The 20,592-nt window shown below is 41.2% G+C and overlaps 1 protein-coding gene across 1 annotated transcript in view; it reads left to right on the top strand.

Annotated features, from left to right (window-relative positions):
• Positions 1-20,592, top strand: part of usp43a (ubiquitin specific peptidase 43a) — a 192,108-nt gene that overhangs the window by 55,857 nt on the left and 115,659 nt on the right. The window contains exon 3 of the mRNA XM_078165179.1: positions 2,624-2,727. Within this exon, the coding sequence (XP_078021305.1) occupies positions 2,624-2,727 (104 nt within the window). The remainder of the gene's footprint in view (positions 1-2,623; positions 2,728-20,592) is intronic.

Here is a 20,592-nt window from a genome sequence, read left to right as displayed (position 1 = left end):
GAGATGGTAATAACTTACCTTTAAACAGAGGCAGCATTGTAGACGGCGGCGATCTGTGAGGCCATTAAATACACCGACATGTTGACAGAGAGCTATATTACAGATTAATTTCGTCTTTGTCGTCATCTATGGTCATATCTCGCTTAAACTAAACTACGCTGCCCCCACGATCCTCTGTGGTACTGTTCCATTTTGTATATCCTTATGCTTTGAGAAAATGTGCACAAATATGGACAAAATGAAGGCAGAGTACGGACAAAAGGCTCCACCTGTGTCTGCATTATTATCTAATAATAATAATTATCTTTGTAGTGGTAAGCTGATCCAGCTGTGTGTGCATGTTAGTGAATAAGTGTATCCCACAAGCTAGCTCAACACCTTTGCTTTGCACTGTGCTCATGTGGCTGTTAACGCCGATACTGGGACTGTGTCAGGGTGGCCAGGTCAGTGTAGCGGCCACCCTCCAGTTTCCAACTGGTTAACAGCATTGTTGCCATTGTTTAGTTCTGTCTGTGGAGTTAGCACCGTTAGCTGCTAGCTGCCAATTCAGAGACAACTCATACACTTTGAATTACACGTAGAGACCCCTTTATGATTTCTCAAAAGTTTGAAACCTTAATTACAAAGTGTTCATCATTTGCATCCCAAAATAGTAGTCCAGGTAATCTGTTTTCAGGCACCATTTCCAGGACTCACTTTGCTTTACTTTCCCTTTAAAGTTTGCATCATTGCCCTGTAGTATTGTTTGTAAAGTCTTGCTGAGTCTTGCTGTTCAATGCATCACTGCTATTAGTTTACTGTATGCTTGTTTGTCTGGTAGTGTGCATGCTCGCTGGCTCAATGGCATGTTTTAGTGTGAAACTTGATGGAACAGAGACATTGTTAACAAAATTTGCATCACCTGTTCTTTTCCTGCTGTGTCAAGTGAAAATGGCTGCTTTGAACTGATCGTACACAGGTGTTTTCACTTATGTCACCCAATTAGCCCTGTTGTCAACACTGTGTGGGTGTTTACAGACTGTGCTTGATTTATCTCTGCTTTGCTCCCCTGTAGTTTTGTTGCAATCCAGTTCCACCCAATTTCCACCTGACTAGAGTTGTAATTAGCGGGGTAATTGAAAACACCTGTGTGGGCGTGCAGGGCCTTTAAACAATTCTGCAGCGTGCAATTTACAGTCTCTGCCAGCGTGAAGTGTGAAAGTAGTTGGAAAAGTAGCTGTGGTAGGCTTTTTTTTTTTTTTTTTTTTTTTTACTGTAACTTAAAGGGACAGTTAACCCCAAAATCAAAAAAAATGTTTTTTTTTTATTTGGGGATTAACTGTCTCTTTAATTTTCACCTCAGACAATCACCGGTTAGTATTCTGTCTGGCGATAATGTTGGGCAAACAGCTCATCACTCTGCAGAGAGGATGCCTGTAAACCTGCCTGAATCCTGTCCCTACAAACCTAACTATAGTTGCTGTGCAGATTTTTAGACCTTGCTGGTGCACTGTTGCTCCGTTGTTCCTTCAGCTAAAAAAGCACATCTTAAACTGTGCTGTGGTGTTACATAATAAGTACAGGATGTCTGTCTGGGCTATCAGACAACAGACTAGCACCATAATACTCAACTCTGCAGCAGAAAAACATGTAGCAGCCGACCTCAGCTGAACTGCTCGTGTGCGTGTCTGCCTGTGTGTTAAATCAGTCATCACCACTTAGTGTTTACTGACGGCTTCAATATCAGCCATATAAGATAAAGATTCAGCAGTCTGATGCTCTGTTTCCTTGAGTCAGAGTTGTCCATCTTTTATTCATCGCCTTCATTCTTTTATTCTTATGTTTATCTTTGAAGTCTCTCTGCCCTCCTGCTGAGTCCAACACAGCATGCAGGGTATCACAGTCATTTAGTTTATTCAGCAGACATCAGCGTGGCACAGAGGATGGTTGACATCTCAAATGTTTCTATGACTCCAATCTGTGTTAACTGTTTACCATTTAAACTTTCCCTCTCTCCCAGACAGATGACATCCCTCCCTGCTCTAACGTTTTATGACTCATATTTTTCCCATTTAATTCAATTCAGTCTTTTATTGAAAAGGTTAATTTTAGCGAGTAAAAATGTTGATTCACTCCTTTCTCAAGACTCAAACCTCATTACTACGCATTCCATTCTTTTGTACAGTATATCATCTTTAAATACTGCAGGCAAAGGGCAATGTCCGAGAGGTTAAGGTATTATTTTATCTCCCATCCTGTTCATATCTACAATCAAGTCTAGTGAAAGCTACAATACATGATTAGTTGTTGGCTCCTGTCAAAGAGAGTTTTGCATTATCTCTTCCTGTGCAACAAAATGATCTTTTGTCAGTTATATATCTGATGCCTGGAACTAATTTGGGCAGTAAATCCAGATGGGATACACTTCTCTCACGCTGCCTCAATTTGTAATTCAGACTGATGTCAGAGCTCTGTATGCAGGAAATGAATGTTCACAGTATCTTATTAAATATCATATATATTTGCCTGAATTTATATGTCTGCCTGCAGAGTATTTTATTTAAAGTTGAAGTAAATATATAGCATGTCCATTAAAGTGACTATTTGTCTCCTCTCTGTTCTCCTTCACTCTCTTTGTCTGCAGGGACCCAGTTCAGTTGAGGACCCTTCCAGTCCCAGTTCAGCCAGCAAACAGCAGCCTCGAGATCGACACAGTTTTGTCCAGGAACACTTCCAGGCTCAGTACAGGTAAGAAGCATAGATGTGAGCAGCATGCTCAGATATTTAAAAGACTTGAGCACAGCGTTAGTTCAGGCAGGACATGGCTCCCAGCTACATCAGCTGATCTCAAGCAGCCCGGTCTACTGATGGAGCAGCTGACTGATGGAAGGGAGTCAGCTGATAGATCACATGAATCCTTTCTATGCACCAATCGGCAAATCGCATTCATTCAGCGCGCCCTATTTTAACGGCTTTTTCCTGTCCTACTGTTGCTTCTTCCTCTGCAAGCCGCTTTGCAACACGCCTCCACCCCTGCTCCTCCTTTTTATGTTGTGTCTGACTTATCAATGTCGTTTGTTTGTCATTGACGCTGGCTCTTTTCTGTTCCTGGGGGTCTTTGCTGCTGCTTTCCCTGCCTGAGGCTTTCCATGTAGGTGCATGGAAGGGCAGGGAGGTGTGTTCTCTCTGCCTTAAGGCTTTCCACAAAGGCACGAAAAAGGACGGAAAGGTGGGGTGTCTCCGCCATAGGCTTTTCATGTTGCCACATGGAAGGGCAGGGAAGTTTGCTATCTCTGTTTCAGGCTTTCTTTAGTTGCATGTGGAAGTGCAGAGGGGTGTGCTCCCTCTACCTTAAGGCTTTCCATGGAGGCTCGTGGAAAGACGGAGAGGTGTGCTTTTTCTGCCTCAGGCTTTTTGTGTAGGCCTAGGAAAGGCAGAGAGGCCCCAGAACAGAGCCATACCACCAAATATAATTCTGCAAATGGAAATGAAGTTTTCTTTAAAGGAGCAATAAGCGAAATCGTTTCACCGCTAGGTTCGCTGTTGTACACTGCCTGTAGAGCAAAACAAAGTGTGTCATGAGCCACTCCTCCCTCTACCTCTGCTCTCCAACACCCCTGACATGGCTTCAGGCCTGGTAGCATTTTAAAGATAACAATATCAGTACTAATACCAGTACTCTTAAAGTGATACTGATACCAGTAGAGTACTTCATTTGATACCCATAATGTGAATGGAGTGGCGTGTAGTAGAGCCATAACATTTTGGTTGCATCTTGTACCGCATTATAAATGCATAAAAAAGTAGGAAGGAAGGAAAAAAGTTTCAGCCATAGTTAATTAAAACCAGGAGATACTTTCTGATCCATGTACACAAGGCTATGGAGGAAAGCCAGATCTCACTGCAAACCTTATGTGAAACCATCCAAAAGATTAAGACTGATATTCTGACTCAAATTTGAATCCCTTCATAACACTTTGTGCAATATTGAGTGTTCATTAAATACTTTGGGAGAACAAGTTTCCAAGTTTGAGCAAAGTCATCTGAAACAAATGGCGTTTGTTTTCAGTAATGCTATCAGTGACTGTTCCTCTATGGTTTGATCATTTTTGTAATGATAGTGTCTATCCTAAGGTAACTCTTTTCTTTTTCTGTTATTGAGTAGATTGGCTTATTTTTGCTCTTGCATTGTTGTATTATGTGTTGTTCGTTGTGTTTTGTATTGTTTTGTTTTCTGTTCGTTCTTGTGAGTGTTTGTTTCGGGACCTCAAGGGGTTTATTCTGATATAATAAACTGACAAAAATTTCAGTCAAAGGCATATAACTCAAAGCTCTTAGTAAGAAGTAGGACGAGAACAAATTTTGGAAACTATCTTAAGTCCCTCATCAATTATGCAGGAGGTAGGCTGGATTCCACCAGGCACTGTATCTAATGTCCTGAGGTTGTGTTTGAATAAACAGAGTGCCATACATACCATTAAAGAGAAAAGGTATTCTGCACAGGTGAGAATATATTTTCCTCCCCTGTGGATAAGAATCAGTTGCCTGAGAAAGTAGGTCGGAGAGGATTCAGGGGATTCATCTTTAGTACTGCCTTCTGGCTCCCTTTGCTTAATTCACAAAGGAAAGTCAGAATCTGACATTGTTTGGATTAATAGACCCTCTAATGGGATTGACTCTTGACCTTTCAGTAACCTTGTCGGCACACATGGCTGCGTACATTTACTTCGCCCCCTGCCTTCGCTTCTGGCTTGTTTCCTGAACAGTCTAACCATGATATACAGTAAGACTGTAAATAATTGGACTAATGCTGTGTCTTAATTCAGATACTTCAAGTGTTGGCTTTTGACAGGGCAGTGTTGTCTCAAATTGAACACGCTGTTGTGCTGGAAATGATGATAGCAACATTTGACCCCTTCTTCTTCTTTTAATGGCAAAGTGCAACCGGACGGAGCATTACCCATGGGCAGGCATGACACAATGGGCCCTTGGGCACAGATATGCACCAGGCCCCACCATCTGTTTTACATAAGAGCAAGACACACAGACTTTGTGGTGATTTTGCCATTTTGGTTTTTGCTACACATCTTTTTGAGTTTTGTGTCTCTTTGAGGTCACTTTGTGTCTCCTTGTGGTTGTTTAATGCCTCCTTGTAGTAGTTTTGTGTCTCTTTGAGGTCACTTTGTGTCTCCTTGTGGTTGTTTTGTGCCTCCTTGTAGTAGTTTTGTGTCTCTTTGAGGTCACTTTGTGTCTCCTTGTGGTTGTTTTATGCCTCCTTGTAGTAGTTTTGTGTCTCTTTGAGGTCACTTTGTGTCTCCTTGTGGTTGTTTTAATTCTCTTTATAGTAGGTTTGTGTCTGTTTAAGGGGACATTGTGTCTCCTTGTGGTTGTTTTGTGTAGCTTTTTAGTCATTTTGTGTCTCTTAAGATTGTTTTGGTCTCTTTGTGTCTTTTTGTGGTCATATTGGATCTCTTCCTGCATAGTATATGTGAATGTGAGTGACATTTTACTGGTGAAGGCTGGAGGGGCCCATAACACTTAAGGCCCCTGGGCCTGTGCCCAATAGGCCCACTCAGTTATCCGTCCATGGCATTACTATCAAAATTTAACCGCAAATGACATCAGCAAAAATATTTCCCAATTTGCTTGTTCACCAGAGTAATTGCAACCGTTGCAGCTTCCTTTGCTGCCATTTTCACAGGTTTGCTGGTCCCTCGGTTACATAGCCAGAATTGTGACCATTGAGGGTGAGAAGTAACCATTATTTCATACTCAACTTTTTGAATGTCATAAGTACACCATCCGGTTATTGTACTGCATTTTGCCATACTTGTCAGTGTTGATGCATTTATGTGCTCAAGAAAGCAGGTGTAAGTAGAACGTGGTTTGAGAAAAAGTGATAATTTGAGGAGAATGGCAGGCTTGTTTCATTTCAGACTTTTATATTGTTTGAAATTACTAACTTGAGAACAGCAGGGAAAAAATATTCTCTGCCCTTGCAAACTTTTGTAATGAACTTCAGATCAGTGCACAGTCTCTGCCGGCTCAGACTCCCCCATGTGCTAATGGGTCCGTGATAGCTAAAACAACCACTGTGCAGCACAGGTCACTAATGCCTGATCTATATGGAAAGGCTTTCAGGTTGACTATTAACGAGGCAGGTCAATCCATACTGTATCTGATTAGAGAAGGTTCCTATTCTGGGGGACATTTTGTAAGTGTGAGAGAAATGTAGTAACTAATTTGATAATCGCTTAGAAATTTCAGTATATGTTAATAGTAATATTCTCTGGTTCCAGCTTCTCAGATGTGATGTTTTTCTATGTCATATATAGTATGATAATAAAATAAACAAAACATCCAATATGAATAGGTCACCTTGAGCTTTGGGAAACATTTTTCTTTGTTTTCCGACATTGTATAAAGGAAATTATTAATTGCTTAATTAAGAATGTAGTCTACAGATTCATCAACCATGAAAATAGTAAAATCTTTTGTTGTTATCTGCTCCTGTTATAACAATACATGGATATTACCATTGTGACATCGGTAGGTTTCTGGTTGTAATTAGGTAGCACTGAATGCAGATAAGCAGAAAACACTCAACTGAATGTCTTTAGATTAAAAACTGCAGATTCTGAAGTTCTCCTGGGATCATTATAGGATATTTATTCATACAGGTTGTTTTTTTATTAAAACTTATACTCGGATGTTTTTAACACCCAGCCTAATGTCTTGCATTTTGTAGTTTTTACATGGAGTTATTTTTCTTTAAAAATGTAACCCCACCAGCAAGGAATCAAGAGAGTTGGACGTTTTTTTTCTGAGCCACTTTGTCCATTCATTTTGATTAATAAGTAAAGGCTTACTTGTGCGTGGGTTTAGGGAGAACCAAAACATATATGACTTTGGAACAAGCATGATAAGCACCCATACACAAAGTAAATCTTGTGCTTCTCCAAGCTATTAACTTCACATATTACTGCACACTCTGGGACATGGTTTTAGTCAAACATCTCTGAGTTAGCACTGATGACGTTGCTCACAGTCTAAAATACCCTGTAGAGCAGTCCTGTCATGTTTGGTCCATCACACACAGTCGACCCACAGCAGATTAGTGTGTGAGCCAATCAATAAAAAGGTCAACCTCTGACACTTGTACAGTATTGACCACTGCACTGCGAGGCTAACCAGCCATTCATTTGTGGGATTATCCCATTCCCTTGCTGGCAGATGATGGATTGAACACTTGGAGTCGGATTGTGTCCCTGCGGAGCCTCGTCTCCCATGATGCTCGCTGCCTGACTAATTGAAAGCGGCTTGCGCTGAATGTATTCTCTGAGTCAGCTGTGACTCTGAGGGGTGAAGACGATTAAGATCTCCTTCTGTCTCTTTTTCTGTCTCTTTTCAGTCTCTCTCTCTCTCTCACTCACACACACACACACACACACACACACATGCATACACACAGACACACACACCTTAGTATTTACATTATCAGATTAGCTGATTATAGTAACACCACTCTGGGATATTTTTTATTTACTTAAGAGGCTTGTAGGGACACCGGAGAGGCTCCATAATTGACGGACCACCAGTGAGCTTTTTTCCTATCACAGTTATAATTATGGAATGCATTATAGTTTAATAGAAGGAGGGGAAGGAGAGCCAACTGTCACATCTATTGGTTAATGCATTTCTTCTTAAACAAAGCCAAAATGTAGCAGCCTTTTTTTTGACACAGTGTAAGCCATCATGATTTGCTTTTTCATGGAATACTTTGCAGATTTTCACCAGCTTTGATTCATTAAAATGTGGGTGGTATGACTATGTTTAAATGAACTATGGGAAACTTCCCACCATCTTACCAGCGCCCACATCTCTCTGCTCATCTCTCAACTCAAATCTGCTGGATGACGTGAAACCGGTCAATGCTAACCAATTAAAAAGTGAGTTTCTGTTATTGTATCACCTATGTCTCACTTAAGACACTCCACTATTTATCAAATAGTGCAATCCAATACTCACCAGTGCAATACTTTATTTATTAAGTGCAATCCAGTATTTATTTTACATGTGCAACAGTTGGATACAACCTATTTGTTTGTTTTTTAACACTTCTTATTTCCAATTTTATGAATGATGTCCGTTTTTTACTTGCTTGTTTTAATGACTAGTTAGCACCTGATCAGATGTAGCACTCCTAATCTAGTTATATATCCTTTGTACAGTGACAACAAAGGCTTTGTATTTTATTGTATTTTAAGACGTATTCAGAAACATATTTTTGTACACTTTTTAACTGTTGTGAGAGAACGTTTGTTACCAGCTGGCCACCATATCATTTCCAGGTGGGAAACTCAGGACCACCAATTGGTCCGGTGTGGCGCAGTGCATTCTGGTAGTTGTAGGTTTTCTAGCTCTTGACCAAGAGCAAACGCCACAGCCCTTTTTCTATGTTTTCTCTGGTCATATCGCACCAATGTCAAAAGTATTTGCATCTCTCTGCATTGACAGCTTAGCTTTATGAAAAGACCACCTTTCCAGCAGTGACATACTTATTCAATCTTTTACAGCCCCTAAAGTGGTCAGTTGACGTAAGACAGTGTGTGTCATTGCCCTGTGCTTAAATTTTAAAGGCATGCAAATGGATTGTATCAGTGTTTCCTGCACATAAAGCTTCAGTACTAATTCTATGTAGTATAGTGTAGTACAGTACAGTACACAGTCAAGTATTTCACATCCGTAGAAATTCATGAATATCTTCATTATAAAAAACTGCCAGAAATTCCACATAATAGTCTTAAAATTATTGCATTCAATAATAAAATGACCATGTAAAAACGCTAACAATAGCTGACCTAACACAACTGCACACACACTCATACACACACACACACACACACAAACACACACACACACACACACACACACACACTCAGTAATTACTCCTTTGAATCACATCTCCTCCTTAAGTAGAAGTCTGAGTCTTGAGTGCAGTAGCAGCTTATTTTTACAGCTGTTTTGTCCCGGTGTGTCCATGAGTCATTACCGGTTGTAACGTCCCAGCTAACAAGCTTATCATGTAACTGCAAACCTCAAAATGCGGGACTGTGGGATTCACCTGAGGGGGTTTGAGTAAGATGTGTATAAATATAGAGAGAGGAAGAGGGAAAAAAGAAGCAGATGTGATTTTTCACTGCAGGGTACCTGCCTCTTTCAGCGTGGCTGTGTGGGTAAGTGTTGCTGGATGAGGTGGTTTTGAGAACAGATATGACAGACAGAACATGCATTTCTCATTTCTGTCATGACATTGCCAGTAGCGATTCCAGTCCTTGTCAGTAACTTAATGTGAATGCATGTACAGTTTTGTAAAGGGCTGTAACTCATGGTTATTTTCATTGCTTCTTAACCTGCCCATTCTTTTATAATTCGTCAGTTAACAGTTTTTAACGTGTCTGAAAATAGTCAGAAATGAATCGCAATTACTTTGACACCAAGAGGATGTCTTTAAATTGCACATTTGTGGGCTGATGTGCACCATTGCTTCATGTTCTAAATAGGACTAAGAGCATTTGTGTTATGGAAGAAAACATTCATGCTTTTGGTCCTATCTAGAACATGGGGTAGCAGAGCCCTTCAGCCTCTTGTGGCCAGAATGAGTATTACAAAAAAACACTCAGAAAAATGATTCTGACAAAAAATATAAATAAATAAAGAAATCACCTGACAAATAAATGAATAACAAAAAATCTGTCATCCTGGACATCCTAAACTTTTTTTTCCCCACCAGTTTCACAGATATTTTATCCTGGCAACCTTTTTTTCACCTGTTTGTAAGTAATACATACAGGGTTAGAGAAAACAATTAAGATCAGACTTAGAAAATAACCAGATTTTTTTTCTCACTTGCTTCTCAGGGCTTCTATAACAACCTGCCCTGGGATAGCAGACAAAAATGTAGGCGTTGCTATTTCTGGCACATTACAAAGTACATAGTAATTTATGCTTCTTGTAACTTAAAAACTTAGAGGCACTCAACAAGCTCACCTGGTCTTTATGTCCTCATTTACCATTTTGTGTTCCATCTCTTACAGTTTCAATCTGCTGTCCTCTTCATATGGTAGAAATAAAATCAAAATGTGTAATCAAACACTTGTATTACTTATTCCCAGTTTCTCACTCCAAGACCGTAATGAAGCGCTGGCTACTCTGCTCTGAAACACATCGCACACACACAAGTTCTTCTCTAATTGAAACCAGTGAGTGCTGATTTGTCTCCAAACTCTGAAGGAACCCTGATGACTCATTCTCATTTAATAAATAATAGACAAAGATACCTGGATGGTTTGCAGTTTGTTTTCTTCTCTGGGTTTCATCAGGCCATCTTCAGTGTAGTGTAGTGTAGTGCAATAAGCTTCATATCCATTTGTATTCTCATCACATTATTCTGTCTCAGTCTGAGCTGGTTTCAGTCTGCTGAGTCGGGAGACCTAGTCCTTCATATGCTCTCCTTCTTCACTCTCCTCCTCCTCTTTACTTCATGTAATCACTTGGGAACCAGAGTCACTTTGGCTCTAAATGCACGCTCACAAAAGAGCAATCACTCCCTCTCAATTGCGCAGCGTCTTATTTTTGTTTCTTTGTTTCTGGCTTTCGTCTGTCTCCGTCTCTATCTGTGTCTCTCCCTGGCCTTTCCATTCTCTCTCTGTCTCTATCACTTGGTTGATCTCTCTTTCTTCCCTCTTCTTCCTTCCTGATTCTTTTTATATCTCACAGAGATGCTCCTCAGAGGCATTCAGTGGAGTTGTCTGATCTGAATAAATGTTTGCGATTAGAGCCGGGGCTGTCTTGTGGTTTGGGCTGCTGATGTGGGAGTCGGTGCTCAAGTCACTCCGTTGTACCGCGACGTTTAAATGAGTCTTTGTCAAAGCCTCCACCCCTCCCCTCCTCCTCTATCTGTCGCTCTCAGTTTGTGGCATCTATTTTTAATGGCCTGGGAGACGTGCGGAAAGCCCCAGCCTCTATCTCCGTCTTGACAAACAAGATAGTTGAGGATGGTTGTTTCTTCTTCTTTCTTTTTCTTTTTTGTCACAGTGGCTTTTATTTGGATGCAGATTGGATGTGAAAACGTTTGGGATATTATACAGTTAGTATAATCAATGTTGTCAGTTACAAACTCCAGTTTCTATGATTTCGAGGCTTATAGAGCTATTGAAACAAAGTAAACTAAAAAGTACATGCAAGCGAACAAATCACATTGTTTGTCTCCGTCCCCAAAAAGTTGAACTAAGAGCCATAAACAGTTAATGTTTCACAAAGCCAAACCTTTTAAGAGCCACTTGTGCAACAAAGCAAAGTGATATCTGTCCAGTAGGAGATTTTCCCTCCACCAATCATATATTTTTATGCCAGATCCTTTGAAGACTCAGCGCTTCATAAGAGTGCAAACTTTCTCTCATCTTCAAAGATGCTCTGCAGGGGCTCCACTTTTCACCCAGGTTGGGATGTGCTCACGTTGACCTCTCTCAGGCATCCGTCTGGTCGTTCCACGCCGCACAGCTGAGTGGCTGCTGAAAATATGGCCAGACGTTGACCTTCCTTACTTTGATTTTGACGCATTCACCACCCACAGTGCTTTCTCCGAGCCCAGCCTCACGCACCACTCTCCCTCCTGCTGATACCACCCAGCTCCCTCCAGTAGCACACTTTGATGTGGGTGCTTGCCAGTTAGTGCAGGGCATTATGAAATCTAAGTAGCTCTTTGATCTCTTTGTTTTCTCTTTTTGTTTTGCAAAAACAAAAGTCATCTCTCAGTTATACAGTAGTAGTAGTGGTAGTAGTAGTACAGTTGGACACATCATCAAGTTCATACTTGAACCACTGGAGCCTTAAATGACTGTGATCTGAACTGAGATCATTATTCTATTAGCAAGTCAACAGAAAATGAAATGAGCACCTGTTTAGAGAATCAGATTATTATTAAAGTCACTTAATACAATATTCAGAGCATTAATATAGCAGCAGCTGCTATTTGTGAGGCATCCTGAGCAGAGAATGAAATCATGAAGGCAATAAAGTGATATTATATTGATATCTTGTTATGAGACTAGATGTCGTCTTGGATTTCGAATATCCTAATACTGTAAGTGTTGTCTTTTCCTGACTTTAAAGGCTGCATTTCATCTAGGTTCAAACCCCATGTCCAAACTTCTATGGGAACTCCCTCTGTGTGGAGTTTGCATGTTCTCCCTGTGTCTGCGTGGTTTTGCTCCCGGTACTCCGGCTTCCTCCCACAATCCAAACACATGCAGGTTAATTTGTGACTCTTAATTGTCCGTAGGTGTGAATGTGAGCGTGAATGGTTGTCTGTTTCTATGTGTTAGCCCTGTGATAGTCTGGCGACCTGTCCAGGGTGTACCCTGCCTCTCGCCCAATGTCAGCCGGGATAGGCTCCAGCCCCCCTGCGACCTGTAACAGGATAAGCGGTCACAGAAAATGAATTACAGTAAAGTGATGTAATTTTCTGACCTTACTAGAATATTGAGGCAGTTCTATTATTTGCCTTTACCCACTTATGCATTATGTCCACATTACTAATGATTATTTATCAAAAATCTCACTGTATAAATATTTTGTGAAAGCATCAGTAGCTAACAGTACAAAATTGTTGCCATATCAATATTGAAACATTTGGTCAAATGTATAAGTGGTATAAGTTGGATTTTCTCCATATTAGCCAGTCCTAAACTCATGCTCCCTCTCAGAGTGTTGTAATCCAAGCTTCTCTGTTCTTTGTTGTGGTAGGTGGTCCGGCTGCATATGCATGTTAGTGTCCCTGTGAGTATATCCCACTGGATATATATACCTGCGTTCATTTGCAGTCACCGCTGATAACACCATCCTGACCCACAGTGCCGGGATGGCATTGTTGCAAAAGGATAACGCCCATCCTCTGATTCCTCCCACAAGTTAACACTATAAGCTCTGTCAGCACTGTTGCCATTGGATTGAGTTAGCACTGTTAGCTGCTAGCTGCCAGCTCAGCCAACTCAATGTTGAGAATCGTGTGCTGACAATCCCGCTCCAGACTCTGAATCATAGATACGCTCTGAATGTTGCTTACAGCTCAATTAGAGTCATTTTTCAACATTTTTCTTGGTTCGAGCTTCTCAGATGTTTCAGTGTCCTTATATTATAGCTTATTCTTCTTCTTAATACTTTTTCTGGTATTTTATAGATCAAACAATCCATTGTGGTGTATAAATTACATAATGGGCAGATTAAAGGATGATAAATATAGTCATTAGTTGCAGCACTATTGTGACTTTTTCTCACAAGTGTTAGAAAACCAGTTAATATCCCATACACTCCAGAAATCCTAGATTTTCTTCTTCACAATGTCTCTGTCTCACACATTTACATTTGTTACCCTGCTCCCTGAGTTAATGTACAGTTCATTATGTGGTGTCAAGTGGTCTTGTCATCTGTTGATGCAACTTGATGCAAAGTTGTTGTCATGTAAGAATGACACAGTTCACGCGCTGTCCAGTCCACGTGGTCAGTCCAGTCCAGATGTGATGATACAGTACAAGCTCATCATTACTGGGTTTGCTCTCCACTAGAGCTACATCCTGCTGTAACCTTAAAATGCAAATATGAAAGGATAACAATAGAAGAAGCACATATTTATAGAGCTTATACTGTATATAACAAGCACTACTTTCACTAAAGGAACATATAATATATTGTGGGGAAAAGAAGTGCGACTTAAGCTTGAGCAAAGAGTTTAAATGAAATGATTAAGCAAAGTTGCATCAGTGTGCTTGTGGATGTCAGATTTTGTTTCAGCAGTTCAGTATTGTCTTCACTATGTATATACAGTGTATGTAAAGTGTGTGCATGCGTGATTCATAGTTTGTTTGTCGCAGTCCTGTTCAGTTTCTGTTCCCTAGCACCTTTTCATTGCTTAAAGATAAAGAAAATGTTTTCATATGAGCCAAATTAGCTCTTTAGAGCTGCTGCACACCGGCAGACCTACCAGCTTGCCAAACAAAAAAAAAGCCCAGGCACAACCTCCCATCTTCCCACTCTCTCTGCCACTCTCTCTCTCTACCCTTCTCCAGTGGTTTGAGTCTGTGTCTAAGTGTGTTTGTGTGTATATGTGTGTGTTTGTGTGTGTTTCCTCGTGAATATGAATTGTCTGAATCATATTAGCCTCTGGAACTGGCTCTATACAAGAGTTTATATTCTCAAACTTTTCCTGTCTGGGACTTAAACTGTGTGTGTTAAAGTTCAGGCTTCCAGATTCTTGGCTCATTAAAGCACACTAGTACTTTTCCACTAGTGGCGACCCACTAGAAAATCACCTGTGACACCCAGACCTGTGTGTGTATATATGCCGCACTGCAAACACACACACACATGCACGCATGCACGCACACACACACACACACACACACACTGCACAGAACGCTGGCTGGCTGGAGCAGATATCATGGAGGAGTCGCTTGTTTGGAGAATTGGTTCCACCTCATGTATATGCACTGTGTCCTGCAGCTTCACCCTGAACGTAAGAAATACTGTGTGTGTGTGTGTGTGTGTGTGTGTGTGTGTGAGAGTGTGTGAGAGAGAGAGAGAGAGAGAGAGAGAGAGCAGCAAAGTGAGAGATGGAGACAGGAGAGTGTACAGGAACTACAAAGTTATTTGTCATTCATAGCAGTGGCTTCCATAAAAGTTAAAGGCGCTGTATGTAAGAATGGTGCCAAAACGGTTACTGCACTCAAATTCGAACTGCTGCGAGTCGTGTCCGCCCCCCTCCCCTACAGATTCGAGGTTGCTGCACAGCGGCAGGCTGGAGACTGATTTGTTTGCCCACGGGCGGCTGCCGTGGCAGGACCGTGTTGCCGCGTCCTTGATCTTTGGTTTTCCAGCAGACCGTTCGAGCAAGTCCGGCTTCTCTGCTGCTAACGCTGCTGCCGGGATACAGCTGAGGAGGAGCCGGCAGCTAATGTTATGTACCGGGACACTGCTAATGCTGCTTGCCGTGCTGCTGTAGCTCAGTCGTAACTGTAAGTGATGCTGAGACTCTACTGACTGTGTGACTGATAGACAGCGGTGGGTGGCGCAACAGGCCAAAACACAAATTCAAAACATAAACATCATTTGCAGACTGCAAAAAATTTTTTTAGATGCGAATATTCTGGCTGTACTATTGTTGTCGGTGAGATCAGTATGTTATATGAACATTATTCCTTAGTCTCTTTGACATATTAGGAGGATTTTACGACTATTTGCTTTAGATTTCTTACATATAGCTCCTTTAAAGAAGCTTGTGCCCCAAAAGGTTACCAGTTTGAAAAAGTGAAAAAGGTTAACCTAACCTAACACTGCTTAAACGTGTTAGTCTGTCTACAGTACTGTAACTGCAGTGTTGGGTTAATGAAGACATTTTTCCTGTACAGGAATGTAGAAACTATTCACAGTGGAAAACAACTTAACTCAATTTTAAAGCCTGATACACTTGCAAAGTGTTGTTGAAGGAGACCCAAAATGATGAGTGACAGTGAGTCTGCTCACAGCGCTCTATGCAGCATGCTGACATCATTATTGATTTTGAGGGCTGCTGTTTATTTATTTGTGGGTTTTCTGTTCACTCGCTTTGAACACTGTGCGGTATGAGATAGTTCCAGTGTTATAACTCGGCGCAGTGGGATGACTGCTGGCAGACCAAGCAAACAAAGGATCGGAAATGGATCTGGCTATAGACAGCCAATACCTAATCCTGTCCTGATACTTTGGATTAGACCGAGACATCCCTACCTGCACATACATATTTGTGTGTATGTGTACATATATATTTATATTAGAGCTGTCAGTGTTGACACATGTGATTGTCAGCGTTAATGTGTTAAAGGGCCAGTGTGTAATATTTGGCATGGTTTATTGTCCAATCTGAATCTGAATCTGAATATTCTACCCATTAATATGTTTACACAAGTGTATAATCGCTATAAAATAAAATTCATTTGGTTTTTGTAGCCTTATAATTATGCTTTTATATATATATATATATATATATATATATATATATATATAGCAAGGGCCTTGCTTTAGAGAGGTCGCCATCTTGTGCCGCCATGTATGTACGGCAGACTGAGCGGACAATCCAGCCAGCCAGAGAACGTGTTTCGCGTGTATAAATGAACCAACGAAGACAGCAGAAGGAAAGAAGAAGGAGGAGGAAACAGCAGAGAGTGTTAGTAGTTCGTCGATAGAGAGTAGTGAAAAGTTTTTTTAAGTTATAAAGTTTGCGAATGGACCACACTTACCACACAACAGGAGAGAATGAACCCGAACCATCATCTGCGAGGAAAAGAAGACGCAACTTCACTCCTTGTGATGCACTCTCTGCGGCGCTTTTCCTCCTGGTGATATATCTCCCCAACGATGGTAGCACCGAATCCCATTCTGTGCAGCAAAATGGGAGCGGAGGATTTGGCCTCTCTTCTCGCCCGCTCAGCATCAAACACATGGAGTTCCTCATCTGTATGCTCCGGCTCAAACAGGTATGGCTCTGGGTCTGTGTCCGCTACAAGAAATTTCAAAATTGCGTTCAAAGTCGTCCATTGCAGCTACTATAGTCTGGAGATATTGCTAGGCTAAATAAACAGCTGAGCTCTGTTTACCGGCTACGCTGTCAGTCAGTGTGCGGGCTGGAGATTGGTGGAGCAGAGAGGGGAGGGGGTGCCCGCTAGGTATTGTAAACGAGTATGTGTGTATGGAGTGTGTGTTACGCTAGAAGAGTCAGAGTTTGGGACAGAGTCTTTTACCCCCTGGAGTGTTACCAGAGTTTTTGGAGTGCTCAAATAAACTGGCCTTTTTCCTGAACGCTACTCTGGTCTCCTGCTCGTGAGGGATTCATTACAATATCGTAACATGGTTTAGATTTCTAAATAAACATTCACCTTATCACTAGATAGACCTACTCCTGAAAAACTCTTGTCTGTGCAGGCTTTTTGTCCCTACGAGGCCACTGTCATTTACCCGACGGGAGGGGTGAGCGAGTGAGCCGTGCAATCTAGAATTTGACCACTGATGTCACTGTTTTCAACGGTTTTCAACCCATTTTACACAGTGGCCCTTTAATTGCAATGTGATTAAGGCCCGAGAATAGCGTGTTAATTTTCACATACAGCTATGTCATCCTTTATTCTAACTTAACTTATTTATAGTCAAGTTGCCACCACCGCAATGAAGAAAATAGCAACTTCCCTGAGCTTTAGAGTGTCTAATGTTATATTGAAAACATCTACATGGCTCAGTTAGTGAGTCAGAATGTAGTATGATCTTGTGATAGTGCCTTAGAAATTATATCCTTCTCTGTTATTGTTGTTTCATACATAGGGTGCAATTAGGGCTGGGGGGTATTTGCAGTGACAGTAACTTACCGCAGTAAACATGAGCCGCGGTACTGCTTTTGTGGTTACCGTCATCCCGCAGTACTCCGGTTACGGCGGCCAACCGGCCTGCCTGCTTGCCTGCCTGCCTCATGCACCTCCCTCGCTACGTGATGGAGGTGGCCTGGCCGACCGCCCCAAACCCAGGCCCGCGGGAGAAGGGGGCCCGGGAGCCGCTGGCCCCCCCTCTTCCCTCTAACGTTTATACGTACTCCATAACGTTTTATACACAATAATAGATGGATTAGCAACCGTTTTACTTCTGACGATAAATAGTTTCCATCCTAGACTTGTATGGCTTTTTAAATTGTTTTATTTAAGGTGTAAAAAAAAAAAAGAGAGAAGACCATACCGCAATATCATACAGTCACCGCATCCCCCCAAAATAATGCCGTGATATTGATTTTAGGCCATACCGCCCAGCCCTAGATGCAATAGAATCCATGTACAAACTTCTATGGGAAAATGCCCAACTCACTAATGGTGTAAATTACACAAAAATGACAATAACCAGCATAAACCACCATGTTTTAAACAGACACATTATAAACACTAACAAAAAGTGACATTTGCATTTTGGAACATAAAACAGCAAACTTAATTGTTAACCACAAACTAATCAGTCCAGCACAAGGCATGATGTGTTATGCTTTCATCCATCCATCAATTTTCTTTTTCTTTTCTCAAAGAAAAGGGGGCTTTTTAGCCTTTAATGGATAGGACAGACAAGCGTGAAGGGGGAGAGAGAGAGGGAGTGACATGCAGCAAAGGGCCACAGGCTGGAGTCGAACCCGGGCCGCTGCGGCAACAGCCTTGTACATGGGACGCCTGCTCTGCCACTACGCCACCGGCCCCCCATCCATCAATTTTCTAACCGCTTATCCTCTTGAGGGTCACGGGGGGGCTGGAGCCTATCCCAGCTGACATTGGGCGAGAGGCGGGGTACACCCTGGACAGGTCGCCAGACTATCGCAGGGCATGTTATCCTTTCAAAAAAGATGAAGTAAATAACAACAAAAACACTGTAAGAATAAGCACTTTGAAGTTGTCTCCTACCTCTAAGTCATGGTTTTAAGTCCACACTGATGTAGGAGTGCAGCACTGATTTGAAAGAAAGAAATCTAAAAGTCAAGATCAAGTGAATTTTTTTTGCATTTATTTGATTCCAAATTGAGACACTGGTAAGAACTGCTTCACCATGTAAATATGGATTTCAAAACTGTTTTGAAATGCAAAGTAATGGAATTTTAAACGGGGTTAAAAGACTAAAAACTGATTAATCGTGATTAACTATTGAAATTTGGTGATGTATCGTGATTTAAAAAAAAAATCATTGTTTCACAGTGAATCTGCTTATTACTCTATTTTTTTTTTCAAGTTTGTTGTGACCAGAAAGAAGGAAACTCACGTGTTTATGAAGGTGACATTGAGAACAGGCCATTGCAATATTGTCTAAAAGGGAGAGTTAATACTAAAAGAACGTAAAGGTGGGAGACAAGGTGAGTTTGTATGAGATTTAACATGAGTGTGAGTGTGTGTGTGTGTGTGTGTGTGTGTGTGTGTCTCAACAGCCCCTTCAGCTGAGTTAATTTCCCCTGACAGGGGGTCTCTACTCACTGATAGGGAGAGATGAGTGCCCTCCAATCCACAGCCACTGACACATGACTGACTTACTGACTGACAGGCGGACAGAAGAAAATTAACTCTCTGAACTCTCTCTCTGTCAGTCCCAGGAGCAGCTCTGACCTATAGACAGCTATAACCTAAAATGCAGCTTTAAGTATTTTCTGTGGTTGTGTTTAGGTGATGTGCCTCCTCCCAGCCAGCACACGTGTATTTTACACGACTGTAGAATCAAATAAGTCTCCTAAACAAGTGTAATACAGTATGTTTAGATGCTTGTTTAGATATTAACTGTAGACTCAGAGCTGCTATGGCTTCTTAATTTCTGTCTTTATTTTGTCAGGTTATGACATGTCAAACAGATGTGTACCTAATAACAATAACGGCAGCATTCCAGCAAGGTGTGCCAATCCAATTCCAATGCCAGTGAGGCATGCTGGTTCAATGCACACCTAAATGGAACAGAGCCATCACTAGTATTAGCACACCTGTGGTTATTTTTACTGCTATAAGTTACAAAGTGTACTGTGGAACAAGGTGTATTGTATAATTTAGAGCACTAACAAGGTTAAAGGAATGTTAGTGTCGTTTGGAAGGAAAAAAGCTCATTTAATTCTCTTTAAAAATGAAAGTGATTTTCATTCATATGGTGGAGTGCAGGCCACATTTCACTCAGCTTTTTGATAATTGATCGAAACTTGCGGAAAATGACTCTGGGTGTTATGATGTTTACTTGTGCACATAATGCAGGACAAACCTGAGGCTGAGTCATGGATGTGCATTGATGTTTTGCCTATAACAAACCAGCCAGGTGCTATAAATATGTATTCTGCACACAACACTTGTTCATTCATCATTCACAGTAGGCCTGGGGGGATTTGGAAAGTTAGAAATATATATATGTTTACACACATTTTTTTGACTTAGAAAGCTTCAGTGCATCTGGTGCAGTTGTTTACTGTGTGTTCTGTTTTGACCTGGCTGTAAAACGTGTTTTTCCCTGTACGATCAAATCTCAGTGGTATGAGGAGGTGCTTTTTGGCACTAGCAGGAGAAACTAGATTAAAGTGTCATGATATTCTTGACCTTTGTTTTTTCAAGAAAGAATTGTGGGCAGTAATATTTACTGCAGGTGAATCTAACTGGCATCTACTTTAAGTCTCCAGTAGTAGTTGACTAGCAACAAATGATTTGAAACTCTCAACCTTAGTGAAAGGAGAGGTTTTGTTAAAGCAGCCTCAGTTTCTTTTGTACTATATTTTTTGTATTTCTATTTCTTCCAAGTGTAAATACCAGCAACAAACTCTGTTCAGTTGTTTCTGGGTCTGCGTGTTCACCCGAGCCCAGGCCTCCATCCATCACTGTCAGCGGTGCTGTAGGCTGACACTGTTTACACCTTAAATAAGGTCAAGACTGCAGTGACTAAACAATCAGGTTTCTTTGACAAGAACATTTAAGTTTGGTCGCTGTGGGACCAAAGCTGTGCGCAGAATGATTTTTGATGGAAACAGAACTTTTGCAAAAAAAACAA

Source organism: Epinephelus lanceolatus, chromosome 3 (genome assembly GCF_041903045.1).
Source record: "Epinephelus lanceolatus isolate andai-2023 chromosome 3, ASM4190304v1, whole genome shotgun sequence".
Lineage (NCBI taxonomy): Eukaryota > Metazoa > Chordata > Actinopteri > Perciformes > Serranidae > Epinephelus > Epinephelus lanceolatus.
Note: the sequence above shows the minus strand (reverse complement) of the source record. Positions and strands in the feature narration are given on the sequence as shown.